Genomic DNA, 20,389 nt, shown 5'->3' on the forward strand with positions numbered 1-20,389 from the left:
CAAATTATTAATCTACAAAATTATTAATATAATAAAAATGTTATGAATTAATAAAAATCATCTATAACTTTTCAAAACCGAAAAATTAAAATTGAAATTGTACAATTATGTAATAATAAATATTTTTGAGCGATACTTCTTAGTATATTAAATTATATACCCTAATAAATAAAGAGATTAATTATTTATACCTATATCCTAAATTATATAAAAAGTAATAAAAAATGATACAAACTCTTAAGTTTTTATCACTAAACTAATCATCATAAACGTTAACCAAAAATTTTGGATTAACTAAAAATTAAAGTCATAAAGACCAAAAATATATAAAATAATTATATAAATTCTTATTCTTAACTAGTAAAACCTAAAATTTATATCGTTAAACTAACTACCATAACAGTAATAAGACTTATTTCATAGCATATTTAGTTATTAATTTATATATTCTATTCGTAAAAAAGTAACATTATATATTTATATATTAAATTAATATACTGTAAACACTAATATATATATATATATAATGTTTGTAAAAAAAATATAAATATTAAGTGTACTATGAAAACTGAATTCGATAACTTAGTTAAAAAATTAATTAAATAATATTAATGAAACAAATGATTTATCAAAAAATATTAACTAAATATTATTTATACTATGAAAATTGAATTTAGTAATTTAGTTGAAAAATAATTAAATTATATTGACAACACAATAAATTAAAATTGTACAATTATATAATAATAAATATTTTTCGATGCTTCTAATTATATATCCTAATAAATAAAAAAATTAATTATTTATAATTATATCTTAAATTATATAGAGAGCAATAAAAAATGATACAAACCTTGTAAACGGTGAATGGTGAATCATTGAATTTTCATTGTGAAGACTACCGCAAAAGCTAACTAAGTATTCAGAAATAACTAAAAATTAAAGTTGTAATTTATAAGAAATATATTACAATAAGAGATCGTATGAGGTGAAAATTGAATTTGGTGATTTGGGTAAAAAATTAGTTAGATAATATTTATTATTACATAATTGTAGAATTAAAAGACGATGACGGAAGGCGCTGTACTGGCGAAAGAAAGGCGAGACAGGCGGCGGTTAGGTGCAAGGAAGAAGATGAAAGCTGGGTGTTCTGATTTCTGGAGATGATGAACGAAGAAGATGACGAAATTTACTACTTTAAGATTCAGCTTTTTCTCCCATTGTTTTTTTTCCCTCAGATCCTAAACATTGAAGCTGATTCTATTTCATTAAACCCCTCTTTCTTTCTCCAAAAACTTAGGTTGATAGATGAGAAACATGAATAATAGGAGAACCAGAGAAATAAACCCCAATTCATAAGTGAATTAAACAGTGAACATGATTTCATGAACATAACAATAGGAAATAAATTGAGGGGGGAGAGAGTGTAACTAAGCCTGTTGCTGAGACTCCAAGGGGATTCCAATGTCGGAGTTCTTGGTGGAGTCCTTCTTGGGAACAGAAACGGCAACGAAAGCCTTGGTCTTACTGATGGGCCTGCTCTTGAGAAGCTGAACGATGTCACCAACCTTGAACTGGTTATCAGGGTCGTGGGCTTGGTACTTCTTCTTCTTCCTCACGCGCCTCTTATACTTCGGGTGAGGGGCCAGACGAACAACCTCCACCGCCACCGTCTTGTCGTTAGTGGCGCACACCACCTTCCCCTGCATCGACTTCATCGCTCTTATGGTAGGCATGGAACACGGTGCTGATGGTGCTGGGAATGTAGTGGCGGTTGGGGCAGAGCAGAGGGTTCTGCCGCCATGGAGGAATGGGGTGGAGAACTTGGGGATTGACGGCAGTTGGAGAAGCCACATTCTTATCGGAGACACAAAGGGGATAAGGATTCTGCTCTCTTCACTTTATCTTCTTTGCTGTGTGACCATGCTGCACCTTCTTTTTCCTATTCCGTCATAAGTCCATCCTTTTTTTTCATAGAATTAATTTTCTTTCGTATTAATGGTTTATCTTTTTCCTATTGTAGTTTTTAAAAATTTTTTTATCATTATTTTGTATTCTTATTTCTTAACATGAAAATTTTTCTTTTAAAATATATTGAATACTTGTCAAATTGAGTGGCATTCATTTCAATTGGAAAGAGATAAATTATTGTGAATCAAACACTTAAGTATGTGAATTGGTAAAACAATGTAGCGAAGAAGAATAGGGTTTGGTATGATTCGTTCCAAGACCAAACAGGATTTTACAGATCATGGGGTTGATGATGGCAGGGATAGGAACGTTGATTTTCTGGCTAAGGAGCTATGAATAAGGATGAAGTTATTAACAGTGATAGTGAGGCTGAAGAGGAGGAGGATGGTGATGATATTGGGAAGAACAGCAAGCCTGATGCTAAGAAGAAGGGCTGGTTTTCCTCTATGTTGCAGAGGTAAGATTGCTCAACTATTGATAACTGTGAGAATATAAGATTACCTGACAGGATGTTTAATTATGCCTATTACAGTACAAATATATTTGGGAAGACAAGTATTGATGTTGATCGTATAGCAGCTGGATTACAATGTGGTAGTGAAGGGTTTCTATTTATGTATGCTCGGTGGAAAAAACTTGAAAGAGACTTGTACAATGAACGGAAGGAGTAAGTACTTAGAATTTTTTTGGTTTAATGTTTTCTGTACTTTTTTTTTTCTATATATTTAGAAATGCAAAATCTTTTTGCAAGTACCGTTAATAGTACATTTGACTGGTTTAATTACATGCATTCAATGATAATGACTAAAGGCAACCAGATGCTTCAAAAGATAAAGTTATTTCTGGAGTGAAAATCATTTCCTACCTCTGTAATGTGATATGGATGCTGTTTTTATCTTTCCTTAATCTATAGGTGGAATTGTTCCTGTTAACCCATCTCATCCAATCCAATTTTTGTCTCTTAATGATAGTAATATTGTTTGCTTTATATGTTAAACAAGCAAAAACATGCTTCAGGTTTTAAGAATATATAAATTCCTTTAGTCTAATTAAAATGCTTCTAAAAGCTATTATTTGTTTCGATGCAGCATTTTCCAGCGATGATTTCATCCTCAAAACTATCATGAATTTTGTATGCATTACATGTACGGTGTATTGGTCTCTTCTATGTACTTATAGTTTATTGGCTAAAAAGTGTTGTCTCCCTAGTTGAACTGTTTTGCCTTATGTTGAATGTTGTATACTAATGGCCTGTTAATTGCCCAGGCGCTTTGACATCACCCAAATTCCTGATGTCTATGATTCATGCAAGTAAGTTATCTTATCTTATGTTTGTATTATAACTCGATTGATCTTTTCAATCGCTACATATCTTTATGCAGAAAACAATTCTGGAGTTTTTGTTTTGTTTTGTTTCTTTTCTTTTTATGGTAACAATTATGGAGATCTTGTTAAAGATCATGAAATGCAGAGTCTTTCCTCTCCTGTGGCCCGCAAAAATGTTATATCTGTAATTTAATTTTCTGTTTCATTCACCCCTTCACCTGAACTATTTTATATAATGTAAAGGGTTCTCATTGGCCATAATATTATTTGCAATATGATGGTTACCATAAACCGTAGGCTTCCTTAATTTTTTTTCCTGTTCTCTTTGTTCCTCTCTGTCACTTTCCTTCTTCCAATCCCAACTGTTCTCTTTTTCATGTCTGATCTGTTCTAGTGATCATCCATCCAGTTTTATGTTTGTGTCTCAAGTTTGTGTGTGTATACTTTGATCTCTGAGTTGTGATTAGACTGCAACCTTTAGAAGACCCTCCTACAGTTTGTTGAGGCTGATTTAATTGTTGACTGTTAATTTATAATTGGACAAGCAATTCCAGCCCTATTTCATAAGTGTGCACATCAAATATGCATAGGAGTCAAATATGAATTTAAAATAAAAAATTGGCAATATCATAAATTATGTAGCTTCATGTATTCTCTAAGTTAATGCTGACTTCCACATTGCAGATATGATATATTGCACAATGCGCATCTTAATCTAGAGGGACTGGACGAGCTATTTAGAGTTGCTCAGGTATGCAGTATAATGTTTGGGTAACCTTTGCTCATGTTTACGTATCACTGGTTTTTGTATAAATTGCATGCTGGTAGCGTCGCCGATAGTCTTACATGTAAAAGGCAGCATAGTGCATGACTTTCACTCAGCGAAAATTTTTCATAGAACAGAGAACAGTGTTTGCCTTCTTTAATCTTGGGAGAAACTTTATATGTTGAAAAACATAAGAGTCAAGTATTCCCCTGCAGAAATAAAGCCCTTACATTTTATATTGCTCTGTTGTTCATATGTTAATCAACTTTGAACTCGGTCTGTTAACTTTCCTGATCGCTCTGACATCTTATTTGCAGGCACTTGCTGATGGTGTAATTCCAAATGAATATGGAATTAATCCAAAGCAGAAGCTGAAGATCGGTTCAGAGGTAAATTCCTGCTTTAAGGAATCTTGCAAATTTCTTTTCATGTTAAATATATGTGAACATTTTCCCTGCCGTGCCTATACCAAAGTTTTGCATTCAGTTACTTAACATTCTATTCTTAAACAGTGATAGATGATTTGACCGACTATAATAAACATGAGATTTACAGATGCCAAGAATAATTCATCGTCTGTTGATAGTTCATGACAGACATATATAAACATGCAGTAACCAAGACAATGTACATTGGCAATGAAAACTGAGAAGGAAGATACAGAGGCTAAGTCAAAACATCATAAGAATGGTGAAATGGCCAGAAAATCAAGCACTTTCAGTGATATCAATGGATCAAGACGACGATGATGATAAGGAGACCAAATATCGTTTAGATCCAAAGTAAGTATCTGGTCTTCATTTGATTTGGTAAATTTTTAAATTGTATTCTAATAATCTTTTATTTTCCATTAGGTATGCAAATGTGAAGACTCCTGAATGCCATGTGCAAACACGCCTATACTTCACATCTGTGAGTATCACATCTCATTTTCCAATCTGGTTAATATAACCAAAAAAGTCCTTTGGAGTGGTTAATTGTATTGTATCTACACAGACCTCATACGTGAAAACAAATTTAACTAGTCAACTTGTATTGAACACTAAAGTATAAATAAGATGCATTAAACAGAAAGTTAAAAAAAAAAAATTTGACATTTGTTTCTCTTAATGATTTCCACCTCCCGCTTTTTTTGACAGGAATCACATCCATTCTTTCATGAATGTTCTTCGATATTGTAATTTGGATGAATCTCTTCAAGAAGAAGAGAGCCTTGTTTGTCATAATGCTCTCGACTGCCTATATAAAACAAAGGAGCTGGACTACATGAGTTACATTGTGCTGAGAATGTTTGAGAACACAGAGGTCAGTTATTTTTGCCATTTCCCAATCAACATCTTTAGCGTGTTATAGGGTTCCCAAGTGTACTACATCATATGAGTTTCTTTATTCTTTTTTCTATTTGTTCAAAAAGGTGGTCTTGGAGAAAACCCTGTCTGCCTAATTAAGAAAGTAGTTGATCCACTTTTGACTTTTAAATGCAGGTCGATCTAGAAGATCCAAAAAAGTGCCGCATAGAGCTGACGTTCAGCCGAGGTGCTGATTTATCTACTCACTTTGCATTTCTAGGTATGAAATTGAAATTCAGCTCAATATCCATTAGGCTTCAGAATATTGTAGTGTTACATTAGCTTGAACCTTCTACGAAGTCAGCTGTTTAATTATTTTCCTCAATCAAGTAAAATACCAAATATAATTGCTTTTTGACTTGCTGCCAGTAACATGTAGGAATTTGCCAGTAACATGTAGGAATTTGCAATTAATTCACTTGTTGGATTAGATTTATTCATATTATAAGGTCTATTAACCTTTTCATGAGGAATACCATTGAATATGCTGCTGATTTTGAACGTTGAATTCTTTTCCTCTTGCTAATTTGTGTCATGCTACATGCGCATGGTCAGCAGAAGAACGATAGTGAGGCTGCTTCGTTGCACAGGAGCACACACTGCCTATTATGGGTCCTGAAAGGCTGCTATGCCTGCAGAAGACTTTCCTCCGCCGACAACACCTGCCGGATTCTCTGGCTATTTCTCGAAAGGTGTGCTCGAGCATCTGGTAAATCTTTGGCCTTTCCATAAAGCATGCCAATACTAATGGTAAATAGTTAATTCAGACTTCCGTTCCTACAAGTTAGGGTCTTCCTGCCTTGTGTTTCTTGTAAATATAAAACTTCTGGAGAAAACGAAGCAAGCTTTGCCTTGCCTGGAAAAAATTTTGGAGCATATCACATCCCTTTAACGAATGTTGGTAGAAAGCACGCAAGGTGTCCTTTTCTTTTTTCCACCCAAGGTTCTATTACTTTCTTCTCGACAAAATAGGATGCAACTAGCGTAAGGAGAACAAATTTATCCAAGCTCTAACTAATAATTTACCAAATTCTTCTGAAGCAAGTATAGAAGGAAAACTAGAATACCGCCGTCTTTCAAAATTGTACAACGTGTGATTATGTCAAATCGATTACTATTTCGAGTATTTTCATATGTATCTTGTCCCACAGTCATGTACTCTTTAGAAAAAGAGAAGAGGTACGATTTACTTACGAAAAACTTGTAGTAGCTTCACACACAACGAACATGCGAATCGAGGAGTAACCGATAATTCAGCCATGAACACTTTCATCAAACTTTCATATTTTTTTTTTCTGGTTGCATTTAATGTACTAACTAGATTTAAATCCGAATGATACGCAAAAAATCACAAATATAAATGAGAATATTTTTATATTAAAGAAGTGATTTAAAATTAGAGTTTAATTTTGATGCATTGACAATATAAAACGTTTTATACAATTGTACAATCACATTGTTCTTTTGATAACCATTTACACGATTAATGTGAAAAGTAGTTATTTTTACTGATATGGTGTTATGTAATTGGATGCACGTGTAGAATTACTGGCAGTACATCAAAATTAAATTATTAAAATTATTTCATAAGACATTTTTTCATAAAATTCTTTAGTTTAATTATAAAAACATTAGTAAATACTTATTGTTACGTTGAGTAACCGTAGGTTGATGGATTTGACTCGCACAGTTGGCCCAATCATCTTGGAAAGAAGGCCTTCAAGCTTGATCCCGCGCGTGAGGCCTCCGTCCGACTTGTGCTCGAAAGAAGGAGAAGAGGGTTGTACCTGCAAAGACACTCCGATGCCTAAGTTAACAAGGGTCTCAGCAGGTTTAGAGAGTATGGGAATTTAGAGATACTTGAGAGTTGTCAGTATACATATAATGGTGAACTCATAACCACCGTTGGAGTAGTTCTACCTTTTAAGGAGGATAACCGTCCTTTTATCTTAGAGACGTTAAAATTTGACTCCTAGAAGTTGATTGAGAGATTTTAGGGGCAGTTACTTATTTGAATAAGTGTTATCTGCCAACTAATCTGACTCCCAACTTCCTTTTAGTGGAGTTTGTGTAGAAATCGACCTCTTCAGTGGAAGTCGGTCACGAGAGGAGGTCAATCTTCAGATTGGGCCTCTTTGTCTTATTTGATCCTGGACCTTAACTTCTGATACTTTTAGTATAGGAGAAAAATTATATATATTTCAAATTATTTTCAATTTTATTTATCTATGAATATACGCAAAACTCTTAGATTTCACATGATATTTTTAATCTTCACACTCAAAAGTATAATTGATATACACTTTTAAATTATATTTTTTCTACGCTGTTAAAAACTAAATTTAGCGTGACATAAATTTTATAGGGAACTTAACAAATTTATGCCATTAGCTTTCTCTAGCACCTACTTTAGTTTCATAATTTTATAAAATAAAATTTACATAACAATTAAAATATATTATATTAAAATTTAGACTTTTGACATAAATTAACATCTAGAATATTAAATTTTAATATTATTGTTGGTCGAAAAATATTTTCGAAAAGATAAACTAATTTAAAATGCTGGAGAGATGTTAGGATGGAAGCAGAAGTCGAAAGGACGCATGTGCATGTATTAATTCGAAGTTACTCGACACGGATTCGACTTAGACACCTTGTTAAATCAAACAAGCATTTGAATGAGAAATTGAATAGTTGTTCGAATAGAGAATCGAACGGTTACGTAAAAAGAGAAGTTGAAGGCTTTCTCTAAATGAGGAGTTTATCGGTAACGTCTGTGGGCAAAAGAGCATGAACATTTACCTAAGAATCCGCATACAAGGCAGCGTCGTGTAATTAAGGATCGGTTACAGACATGGGTTATAAATATTAGAAAATTTTAGGAAACAAAAGTTGAAACTTTTCTTCAAAAATACATTCAAGCACACTCACATCCCCAGCGAATTCTTGAGTCTGCATTCGAGTTCGATTTCTATAGGGTTCCTTCCATTGCCTTTAGATTTCTATTTACAATTTTTGTAAACTTTATATTTTTTCTTGTCAGATTTATCTTCAAAGCATCTTTTAATTTTATTGCCAAATTTACATTCAAAATTTCTTTTACTTTCTTGCCCAATTTATGTTTCAGTATCTTTAAATTTTTGTCAAAAGTCCTTTGATCTGATTGAAGGCATTTTACTCGCTTTCTTTATAATTTAACACAACTCATTTTGATTTCGGTCAATATATTTTTCAAAATTTATCTTTTACACTTCTTTTATCCTATTTGCATTTTTCAAACTTATTTCTTATTTTAATATTCGTCTAATTAGAGCACCTTTCATGCGCTTATAGAACTTATGCCCCCTAAAATATAGAATTTGTTCATTATTTATTTCTTGGCTACGAATTTACATGACAGGTGTGGTGTGCTTGGTTAAAGTATACTCATAGAAATTGGTGTATTCTAGAATCTGTCAAAGAACTTTTTGAGAGCTGAATTGGAACATCGGATCGTAAGTTTGAGCAAAAGAGGTGGATGACAAGCTTCTTTGCGATTATTTGGAACATATAGTTGAAGCGGAATAGCAGAGTCTTTCAAAATTCAGAGACAAATGTTGATAGAATTATAAATAAGTCATTTTTTAGCTATAGAGAATGGTGTGGCATTGATCCGTTTAGTTGTTGATAACTATGTCGGAGATGACAACGGATTATACTAGTCTTGTGTTTTAGTTATGTTGTATATGTCTTTCTTGCTCCACTTTTGTGTAGAGCTTTTTTTGTTCAAAAAAAAAAAAGTTTCGCTCTCACACTATTAGAATCGAACCACCATCGATTTGCTAAAAATCAACAAAACGATAATAGATGAATTAATTTGTGAACTTATGAAATTGATACTGGTTCGATTGTATAAATCCAATATAATATTGTAAATATGGTTGCATATATAAATTCTTTTATCTATGTTGCTACAAACTATGTTTAATGTTAACATAATAAATTCATATAAAATTAAAAAACGTAGATATTATTAACTTGTTATAACGCTAATTTGATCTCTTGTATATATTATAGTAAATTTACATGCACCTTTTAGTGCAGCTATTTTTTAATTAAAAAAAGGTCCCATACATATGAAATGATAATTTTTCACATCAGTAAAAAGAAAAAAGAAAACAAAAATATACCCTTTATATTTAAATAGTCATCTAAAATAATGAATGCATTAGATAATATAAATTTTGAATAAATGAAAATAAAAAAGACCTATATTTTTAACAACCCTGTTATGGGTATACCCATTATAGTTTAGTAGATATCATTTTGACGCTAATATTTTTTAGCAACCAATACGTATTTTCTTTGTTTTATTAATTAAAATTAATTTAAATACACAATTAATTAATAACAATTGTATATTCCACTAATATTCCCACTTGTCCGAAAATCTTGTAGGAACTTAGAAGGAGAATAGAGTAAAAACTATAAACAGACTAGAGCAATAATCAAGGATGCAGATGCAGAGTAAACTGGGTGATGGAGGCCAAGATGGGAAGCTACTTATTCCACTATGTTTGGGTGCTAAATACTATCCTTACCCTAAATCCAAAACCTACATATAAGCCATTTCAACAATTTCATGGATATACTTCATACTTGGGTACTTAATGTATGTATACTTAACTTACTGCATATCTATGATCTACCACTAAATAGGTACTTCTATAGTTCAAATGAGCTCTGTTTGTCAATTTATTACAAGCATTTTCGTTCGCCAAAATTGTATTTTGACAAAGTGAACCATTCAAAGGTTGTCCGCAACCAAAAGATAATTTTAATCTTCAAATCTTATTAAGTATGGGTAGACTTCTCTTACTGTGCAAGTAAACTAGGATCAGCCACGTTAGTTATGACAGTTAATTTGGTTACAAGATATAGCAAGGTGAAAACCCTGAGTTAGTTACAAGAGATTGTTAGTAAGTGAAGTTAATTAGCTGAAGGGACTATAGAAGCAACACTTCTCCCTTTTGAAATGTGTGGTTCACCATTGTAAAGCTGATGCTAAATCTCACCTTTCTCCTCCCTAAAAACTCTCTGTTCTCTCAACTCTCTCTGTCTCCTCTTCACTTTTTGTTTTCTGGTTTCGAGTCACAACTCCCGAGGTTGAACATTAGGCACAGCCATATACATCCATTTCTTAACCTAGTGGTTTAAACTGAAAAATATGTACATATATCCTAGTTTAAACCACAAAAAAAACCACTTATATCCATCACAGCATGGTACCACGCCCAACAAAACTCATGGTCAAAGGTTCAATCTCATATATCTAGATCTAATCGTATTATCACATACAAGGCATAAAACTACGATATTTATTAAGTTGAAGGATGCCACACAACTCAATCCATCAAACACTTGCAGTGAAAGGAAAACCAAAAAAGAAAATAGAAGATATGTAGGCATACACCAATATTAAACTATGTATATTTGTCAAGCAAGGACCCAATCAGTTATGTTTTTAGGAGGCAAATCAATCATAATCATCATGATTTTAGTTTAGTCATGGAAAAGGGGAACCATAGTACCATACATGGCTGAAGAATGAGGAATTCAAGCAGGACCAAATTAGGCTCGGTACTGCTTAACCTTCTTCTCAAGCTCGTCCTTCTTTGCACCAACAATCCTATCAATCTCCTTTCCTTGCTTCACCAGCACAAATGTCGGCATCGCCTGAACCTTAAAATCCTTTGCTACATCCTTTTTTTTTTTTCCCAAAAAACACACACACACACATAAAGACACCATCATGAGAAGAAAGAAAGAAAAAAGACTGGTATTTTTCAGTTACAGAAAGAGAAACCCGTTATTTTCATCCTGAAACCATTAGAATTGTTATCATTGGTCCATCTTCAACAAACTTGTAACAACTATTTCGTTCATCAATATGCGGAACTCCACAATTTCTTATTATTTAGCATCAATTTATTTCTAAAAAGAATAGAATCACAGTCAATTTACTCTCTAAGCCCTAATCTAATCAACAAGTCATAAAACTAGTCTCTAAAGTGTAAAACGCAAACTAACTACAATTTTGTATCATCTAATCAACCGAAAACTGCATATAGATTAATTACGTGTGTGTGTGTGTGTGTGTAAGAGAGAGAGAGAGAGAGAGAGAGAGAGAGAGAATCACAGGTAATTGATCGACATCGAGCTTGATGAACTCGACGTCAGAGAAGTTTTCGGCCATGGCGTGAATATGCGGTTCAATGAACTTGCATGGTCCGCACCACGAAGCTGAGAAATCTATCACAACCTGTTCAATTAAAAGCACATAAACAACAGCAACAATAATCAGAAACAAAAAAGAAAAGACAGATCCAAAAAAAAAATAGTTAAGAGATCCGAGATCTAGAGAGAGATTGAGGAAATTACGAGCTTAGAGGAATCTTTGAGTTCGTTGAAATGGAGCTGAAATCGAGGGGAGGAATGGAACGATTTCACATGAGAGTCCTCAGCCGAGCCTCCCTCTGTCGTGGCCGCTGCAGCATCGCCGCCGAGCACCGCAGACAGCACACCGCCCATTTTTTGTCCTCCTCTTTTTCTTTTCCGTTCACAAAGTTATTCTACAAGTTTTTGTTATTAGGCCGTTTTATATGCAAGATGTTTTGAATTTTTTTTTCTTAAGGGGAATAATTACTAATTAGTAGTAATTAGAGGGTATGTCTAAGATGAGGACAATAATTATGTATTTATTAGAGGTGTTACATCTATATGGTTCATTAGATTTTATTAGTGAAAATTAAAGGCTAATATAAAAGAAGAGTATTTATAAACTCTAATAAATATAAAATATTTTAGTATATAAATAAATATTTTAAATGACAATATTTTAATACACAATATTTTAAATGATAACAGAATCTTTTATTTTTAAATAATTAAATATAAAATATATAAATATAAAAAATATGAATATTCTTTATTCGTTAAGATTAATTATTATGCAAAAAAAATTTATAATATTTAAAATTATATTAAAATAATATTTTAAATTATAATATACAATAATTAAAATTTTATTTTATATTATTATATTTAAAATTTATCAACTAATTAGTTTAGTAGTTTTGTTAAAAATATATTATATAATATAATTTTTCGTCAAAATATTTTAAAAATATAATTTATTTAAAATATTATATATAATATATGGAAATATAAATATTTTTATTTTTTTATTTAAAAATAATATAATTCTAAATACATGTCTATTACATTATATATTTACTTATATTAGTAAGACCTAAACTAATATATATATATATACTGTCAATATATAAGTTATAGCTCAAATAGTATAATCTCTTCATATTCATCTAAGAGGTTGCTGATTTGAGTTTTTATATCTTTAGTAAAAAAAAAAAACTTAATATATATACTATATACTATCACATGAATACAATATTTCTTTTTATAACTTTTCCAAACTAATATATATATATTATATACTATCTGAATTAAAATGCAGATCAGTTATTATATGTAATTACACTTATATAGTTTTGTCTAAAAAAAATTGAAAAACATAAATTATATTATTTATTTAGTTTTTACAAAAAAATTTGAAAAAACAAAAAAATTAATATTTTTATGTATTATATATAATTTTTAAATAAATTTTGTTTTCACAAATATTTTGATAAAAAATTATATTATATAATAATATTTTTAACAAAATAATTAGTTAATAAATTTTAAATATAATATTTTAATTATTTTATATTTTTATGTTGTAGTTTAAAATATCATTTTAATATATTTTTTAATATTATAAAAATGTTGTATAATAATAAATCTTAATGAATAAAAATTACTTATATTTTTTGTATTTATCTATTTTATATTTTTGGAATAAAAAACTTTTACCTTTCTATAATAAAATATGTGATAATCTTCTTAATATATATATATATATATATATATATATATATATATATATATATATAATCTGTTAATTTTTTTAGAGTTAAGTACAATTTTAGTCCCTAATATAGAGGCCGAAAATTTTTTTTGTTTCCAAATTTATTTTGCAAATAAAATCGTTTCTAAAGTTCGTGTTGGTTTTAAAATGGTCCTTTCGACCCAAAATTTAATTTTAAAGACAATTTTGACCCATGAGGTTTATTTCACTTAATTTCATTCCCGCGAAATCATTTCCTACTCCTCAAATAACTCATAATGTTCTTTAACATACTTGGTATCTGAAACATTTGTATGAAATCCTCGAAAACGTTCTTGCAAAGAAAGTCTACAGTAGTGGTTGAAGATATTTGATTGTTAGAATTTTCACCGTCGGTACGCTGTGACATTTGTGACCCATCTTCATCGTTTCAAACAGTGGTTGTTGAGGTATGGTTACTTTTCATGCATTGTCGCTTCACGTCAACTGTTTATTGCATTTGAGAGGTTTGAGGTTGAAAACAACGTTGTTGGTTTTGAACTATTTAGGGTTTAATGTAGGCTTCCGAGACTGTTGCTAAAGCTAGCTAGGGTTTGTGATTATCTATTTCATTTCGTTCTTCTTTGTTGTAGTAATGTAGTGTGTTAAATAACAAGGTTGTTTGAGCAGAAGATCGTGTATATTAACATGAGGGTGCATCATGGTGGTGCATTCGGATATAAAGATGGGGTATTTAAGTATTTGAAGGGGTAAACTACAATTATCGAAGACATTGACAGCGATCGATGGTCTGTGTTTAAGGCCTATAAAGAGCTAAGACAATTTGGATACTTGTAGTCCAACATTGCAGCATTATGGTATAAGGATCCAACACGAACTTGAAGGACGATTTTGTTCGCAAAATAAACTTGGGAATAAGAAAATTTGCGGCCTCTACGTTAGGAACTACAATCATACTTAACTCTTTTTTTATATATTAAATAATTATAATAATATAATAACATTAAAATTAGACAACGTATTAAATTTGTTATATGAAAACTAAAAAATTATATATTTTACTCTTGGATTTAACAAAATATATTTTTAATAAATTATATATGATGAAAAATATTTTTAAAAAGACATTTGTACACTAATTTCTCGTGTATATATATATATATATATATATATATATATAAAAGTCTAGTCGAGTTAAAAAATAAAAAATTTAACTAGAAAAATAAAACAAAATTAGAAATAATAAAAAATGATATTATTATAAATATATAATTATAAATATTATATATATGAAAATATAAATATTAAATTTAAAAAATAATTTTAAATTATTATCTACTTAATATTACTACAAAATAAATATAAATAATAAAGACTAGACGAGAGAGATATGAGATTCTATATACAGTAGAGAGTCTAAAGAATAAAAGAATATATACAAATTCTATATCAATCACTATTAATACACACATATGATATATATACATAGTTGATATATATTATTTATTCAGTTTTTCTAAAAAAATATAAAAAAATATTTTTATATATTACATATAATATTTTAAATAAGTTATATTTTGAAAAATATTTAATAAAAAAATTATATTATACAATAGTATTTTTAATAAAAGTAGTTAGTTAATAAATATTGAATATAATAATTTAATTATTTATCAAGTAATATTAAATAAAATATAATTATTTTATATTTTTATTTTACAGTTTAAAATATCATTTTAATATAATTTTTTAATATTATAAAAACATTTAATAATTAATTTTAATGAATAAAAAATATTTGTATCTTTTGTATTTATATATTTATATTTTTAATTACGTAATTTTGATTAGTTTAGATCTTATTAATATAAATAAATATATAATGTGATAGGTATGTATTTAAAATTATTATTTATTCTGTTTTTCTAAAAAAAATGAAAAGGTTAATATTTTCATGTATTATATATAATATTTTAAATAAATTATATTTTTAAAATATTTTGATGAAAATTATATTATATAATAATATTTTTAACAAAATTAGTTAGTTAATAAATTTTGAATATAATAACAAGTAATATAAAATAAAATTTTAATTATTTTATATTTTTATGTTACAGTTTAAAATATTATTTTAATATAATTTTTTAATATTATAAAATTTTTTTTGCATAATAATTAATTTTAATGAATAAAAAATACTCATATATTTTGTATTTAAGAATAAAAAATTATGTTGTTATTTAAAGTATTATCATTTAAAACATTTATTTATGTATTAGGATATTTTGTATTTATTAGAATCTATCAATATTCTTCTTTTATATTAGCCTTTGATTTTCATCTAATAAAATCTAATGGCCTATATAAATATAGCACATCAAATAAATACATAATTATTATGCTCATTTTAAACATGCCTATAATTAGAAATTACATACTAAATATTTTTTGAAAAGAATTACATACTAAAATTTAAACTTATGAAAAGATACAACAGAGACAATTTTGTTTTAAAAAATCACTAACAATGTTCTCCAAAAATTTAGATATAGGCAAAAATATTTCTTGAATTATTAAATAACAAATATGTCTTTGATATTTGTCAAGTTATTTAACAATTTTTAAATATTAAATTTACAAAAAGATAACTATATATAAGTTTTAATTATCGTCTTTAAAATATGATAAAAATATTAAATTGTTAAATATACATTATAAAAAAAATTAGAAATTAGATTTTAATATAATTTTTATGCTTGCTGATTGGACATTTATTGCCAAAAAAAATTGCAATTAGGGTAGGGCTGCGAGAAATTTAGGATGGGCGGGAAATTAGTTCTGGCTTTTCTTTTGACTGGATTCTTTTTTCTATTTTATAGTTGTTTGGATTTATGTTTTTTTATGTTTAATTTTCTTTTTTTTTACTCAAAAAGAATTGTTTAGTATTAATTATTTTTATTATTTTGTTGAGAATTCTATCCTTTTTTATGCTACGAGTCCTTTCTATACTCTTTTATCATTAATGGAAACTGCTATGCTGGTTTTAAAAAATAAAAGAAAAAAAAAAGAAAACAATATTTTATGCGACTCTAAGTGGTTTTTTTATTTTATTAAATAAAATAAATGTAATATTTAACAAAATAAATATTTTTACAAATATTTATTAAATTAAATTTTTTTATCATATCTCGTTTACACTATAAACGAGATATATATGACAAATGTTCAGATTTTATAAAAAGATGTGTAATTTTTAGTATTCTTCACACACATTTCAAGGTGAATAATTTCTTTCTCTGAGCCGTTTGCTGTACTGCCACAGGAGACCTGGCGCCGAGGAGCTGCTCCACCAACGCCCACGTCTCCGTATGGTACCACCTAACAAAGTCACGGAGACACCCCCAACGGTAACTACGTCACGTCCTGCAGAGTGATAGTGACCTCATTCCATGGGAGATAAAATGTGTGGGTCCCTGGACGCCATAGCTCCACCAATGCTGAAATGAGAGAATTGTCAAAAGTCAAATCCCTCAGCCAGATACGGAACGATGGCGTCCGGTGGAAGTAAAGTATGGCTCACTCGCTGAGACAACAGAAGGCGAGGCCTCTGAATAATTACAAACATAAATTAAATTTAAATTATATAAAATCAATTATAGCTTATAAATTATTTGTTTAACATTTTAAAAAATTAATTTTATTTTTGGTAATATTTATCTCTCAAAAGTCTAATAAAACTTCCTCTTATCAAAATTTATTAACGTATTACAGTGTCATGCACACTATTCTAATGGCATTAAATTTATAACTACTAACAATATAGCAATAACAGCTTTCCAAACTAATAATATTTATGTCATACCAACCTAGCACAAGCGGATAGAGTTCTAATTTAAGCCTTCTAACACATATACCAACGTTCCAGATCTTTATGACTACCCTAACAATGGCAACATCATTAAACTTAACAACCATAACGAAACTAACTTCGAAGTTAGCCGCTCCGGCGTAATGTGTCGTCTCGTTCAGCCTGTTTATATCCCAGTCATTTCTCATTTGCCGCTCTATCACCGTTTGGGTCAAAGGTATAGTCAGAAAAAGGTTAAAAGAGGGGAGAAAGATGTGGATAAAGTCAAATTGGGGCCCGGAAGTCAGTTGTAAACAACTTCTATATATAAGCGCGTACAGTCTATATCTCGTTTACAGTGTAAACGAGATATACACATGTTACACTGATGTCATATCTTGTTTATAATATAAATAAAATATATGCATTGTCATCTCGTTTACATTGTAAATGAGATATGACAGAAGAATTTAATTCGATAATTTCTCTAAAAATTATTTATTTTGGTAAATATTATATTTATTTTATTTATTAAAATAAAAAATCCGACTCTAAGTATATGGAAGAAAAGTGTATTTAAAAATTTTACACACTTATGTGTGACCAAGAGAGAAGAAAAAAAAAAGACAGAAAGAACAGGAAAAAAATTTCATTAGCTATATAAAAAATAAAATTTTTACCTTTTTCATTTTTTGTCAGTTATTTTTAATATTCTTCCAAAAAGCATTCCAAATCCATTTGGCTAAAAGTGTGATCAAGTTCATAAGGTGGAGAGTTTCAACTAGTCCACAAGATTAAAACTTAGTTAAATATTACTTATTGAATCACTTAATTAAAGTTATATAACTATTTTTTTATTCAAATTATTATTGATATAACAATAAACGGTTTTAATTGGAGTATACTAAATGGTTATAATTGGAGTGTAATACACTTTTCTCATTCTCATTCTCATAATCACTCACTTGTGTATCTTCCTCTGCAAATGCAAACATGAGCTGCAAACCACTTTGCTAATAACCAAATTTTTAATAATCAAGTTGGGTTGGCCTGAGCTAACTAGTCTCTTTAAGCAAGTGTTGGGGATTTAAATCCCGCCTTGTGCATGCAGCAACCCATTAGCTAACGACAAACCTTTAAATAGAGCTCAGTACTACGGCGAATTAACCCTTGACTTGTCGGATTGACGGATACTGTGAAAAACTAACAAAAAAAGAATTAACCAATTTTTAATTTACAAAAGATTAAGGGAAGAATGATAAGTGCACAAAGCACCTATATATTTTACTAACCATTGTACTAATTATACAAAGAAGCATACAAAATTAATGTTCTAGCAACAATGAAAATCACAAAGATGCAAATAGAAGCAGCCATGCCCATGAATTTAGAGAAAGCATAGGAAAATCCAAACATGATGACACTCTCCAAAACCCACATGACAAAATTTAGCCTTCGATGATTCTTAGGATGTTCCTCACTTGATGGTGGCAATCTCTGGTACACCCAAGACCAAAAATATGACATGAAGAGAACAAAGTAGACAAAGGTAACAAAGGTTAGCATTTGAAAGTCACGTTTGATCCATGAACTATAGATTGTGGAACCACAACAAAAGGCCATGCTTAAGAATTGCAATAAGGAGAGAACACTATTATCAGTGTCAAGAAAATTGGAACTAGCATTATTGGAATTGAAGAGAGGAATATGAGCCGTAGAAGAAGAACCCTTTTTTCCCTTTGTTTTTGTGATCATTTTGGTGTGTGTTTAATGTAAAGAGTAAAGTGAATTGGAGATGGAACACTATAAAGGGAGGTTGTCCAATTTAAATATGAACACATTTACACTATTGGCTTCTTAGAAAGTGGGAGTGTGGCTTCTTGGCAATGATGTTTCCGTGTTGGGTCGTTTTGGTAAGCATCTTAGAAGTTGAGAATTGATAGGGATTGTTTTTAGCATGCTCCTTTCTCATCAATGTGCATGGTACACCCTACAATATGAAGGTGCACTAGTGCAGATATTATGTGATGGATTGCTATATCAATCAATAATAGGTTGTGGTGCATTACAATAACACTTTCTAGTCCCAAATAACTATATTTATTTGGAAATACCGATTATATATATTTTTTAATATATATATATATATATTATATTATTTAAAAGGATTTGGATCCTCTAAATTTTAAATTTATATTTTAGAAGATAAAGTGTGATCTTCTACTTTTAAATGGTTTCTCTCTCATATTTATTTTTGGTCTCACCTATAAAATAAATGATGAGAGATTACGTTTTATTTTCTAAAGTGAAATTCAAAATTTAGAAGATCTAAATCCTATTTAAAATTAGTTAGGAAAACTATGTGTAATGCTAAAATAATTTTGATTTATTTTTAAGATTACACAAATGTAAATAAAATTGTTTTTATTATATATAAATTAGTTAGAACATTATTACCAACAAAATTTGTTTAATTATAGGATTATAAATTTGTTAATACTTTTTAAAATTTTAATTAAATTTTAATATTTAATTAAAAAAGATTACAGTGTACCATCGGTAATTGGTGGATCAATACACCTCAAAGTCTTCATCACTAGATCATGAAACACACACAAAGACAAAGCCATAAACGCATCTTAATCCGCTAAAAGCCATTATCTTCTCAACTTTACTCCTTGTTATCACGAGAGTTAGAGTTTAATTTTGATGCATTGATTTGTAAGATGTTTTATACAGTTGTATAATTATATTTATTTTTTTAAATGATTGTTTACGGATTAATGTAAAAGATAGTTATTTTGACTGATATGACATTACGTAATAATTACACATATAAAATTATTTTACATTAGCAGTGTATCAAAATTAAATTTTAAAAATTAACTATTAATTTGGTATTCAAAAGATTCAGACACAAATGAAAAAAAATTTAAAAGTTGTTATCGATATATAAAAAATTTGTTAAAAAATATTAATTGAGTAAATGACCACTCATCAATTGAGTTATTTGGAGTTAAAATTAAACACTCAGTTAATAATTATTATAATTACTTAAGTTAACTCGTACTTTTAAGTTTTATAATTTTAAAAACACCCGATTTCAATTAAAAAAATATTAATCTCTCTTTCTAAATTTCTCATCTCTTTTTCTTTGCCATCATCATACACCAATT

The 20,389-nt window shown here is 29.2% G+C and overlaps 3 protein-coding genes across 8 annotated transcripts; 1 reads left to right on the forward strand and 2 right to left on the reverse strand.

Moving 5' to 3' along the window:
• Nucleotides 1-1,430: 1,430 nt before the first annotated feature.
• Nucleotides 1,431-2,049, reverse strand: LOC130976065 (30S ribosomal protein S17, chloroplastic). The gene has a single exon (XM_057900812.1). The coding sequence runs from the start codon at nt 1,854-1,856 to the stop codon at nt 1,431-1,433; it is 426 nt and encodes a 141-aa protein (XP_057756795.1). The 5' UTR covers nt 1,857-2,049.
• An 8-nt stretch (nt 2,050-2,057) lies between these two features.
• On the forward strand, nt 2,058-6,806 carry LOC130976064 (inositol hexakisphosphate and diphosphoinositol-pentakisphosphate kinase VIP2-like). Of its 6 annotated transcripts, none has more exons than XR_009084554.1 (10): nt 2,058-2,428; nt 2,504-2,638; nt 3,238-3,282; nt 3,982-4,048; nt 4,381-4,452; nt 4,650-4,845; nt 4,918-4,975; nt 5,203-5,368; nt 5,548-5,632; nt 5,968-6,806. XR_009084554.1 is itself a non-coding variant. In XM_057900811.1 (6 exons), exons 1-6 carry the CDS (start codon nt 2,304-2,306, stop codon nt 4,576-4,578), a joined length of 447 nt encoding a protein of 148 aa, XP_057756794.1. In that variant the 5' UTR covers nt 2,058-2,303; the 3' UTR covers nt 4,579-4,747. The 6 variants fall into 6 exon arrangements, 1 of the variants encoding a protein (XP_057756794.1); XR_009084556.1 differs by having other exon boundaries at nt 4,660-4,845; nt 5,971-6,803; XR_009084555.1 differs by having other exon boundaries at nt 4,619-4,845; nt 5,971-6,801.
• A 3,943-nt stretch (nt 6,807-10,749) lies between these two features.
• On the reverse strand, nt 10,750-12,082 carry LOC130976067 (thioredoxin H2). The gene is made up of 3 exons (XM_057900813.1): nt 11,836-12,082; nt 11,594-11,716; nt 10,750-11,157 (listed from the first exon to the last, which is right to left on the reverse strand). The coding sequence occupies exons 1-3, from the start codon at nt 11,983-11,985 to the stop codon at nt 11,026-11,028; spliced, it is 405 nt and encodes a 134-aa protein (XP_057756796.1). The 5' UTR covers nt 11,986-12,082; the 3' UTR covers nt 10,750-11,025.
• Nucleotides 12,083-20,389: the final 8,307 nt, after the last annotated feature.

The sequence above is a fragment of the Arachis stenosperma genome, chromosome 4 (assembly GCF_014773155.1).
Source record: "Arachis stenosperma cultivar V10309 chromosome 4, arast.V10309.gnm1.PFL2, whole genome shotgun sequence".
In the NCBI taxonomy this organism is placed as follows: Eukaryota; Viridiplantae; Streptophyta; class Magnoliopsida; order Fabales; family Fabaceae; genus Arachis; species Arachis stenosperma.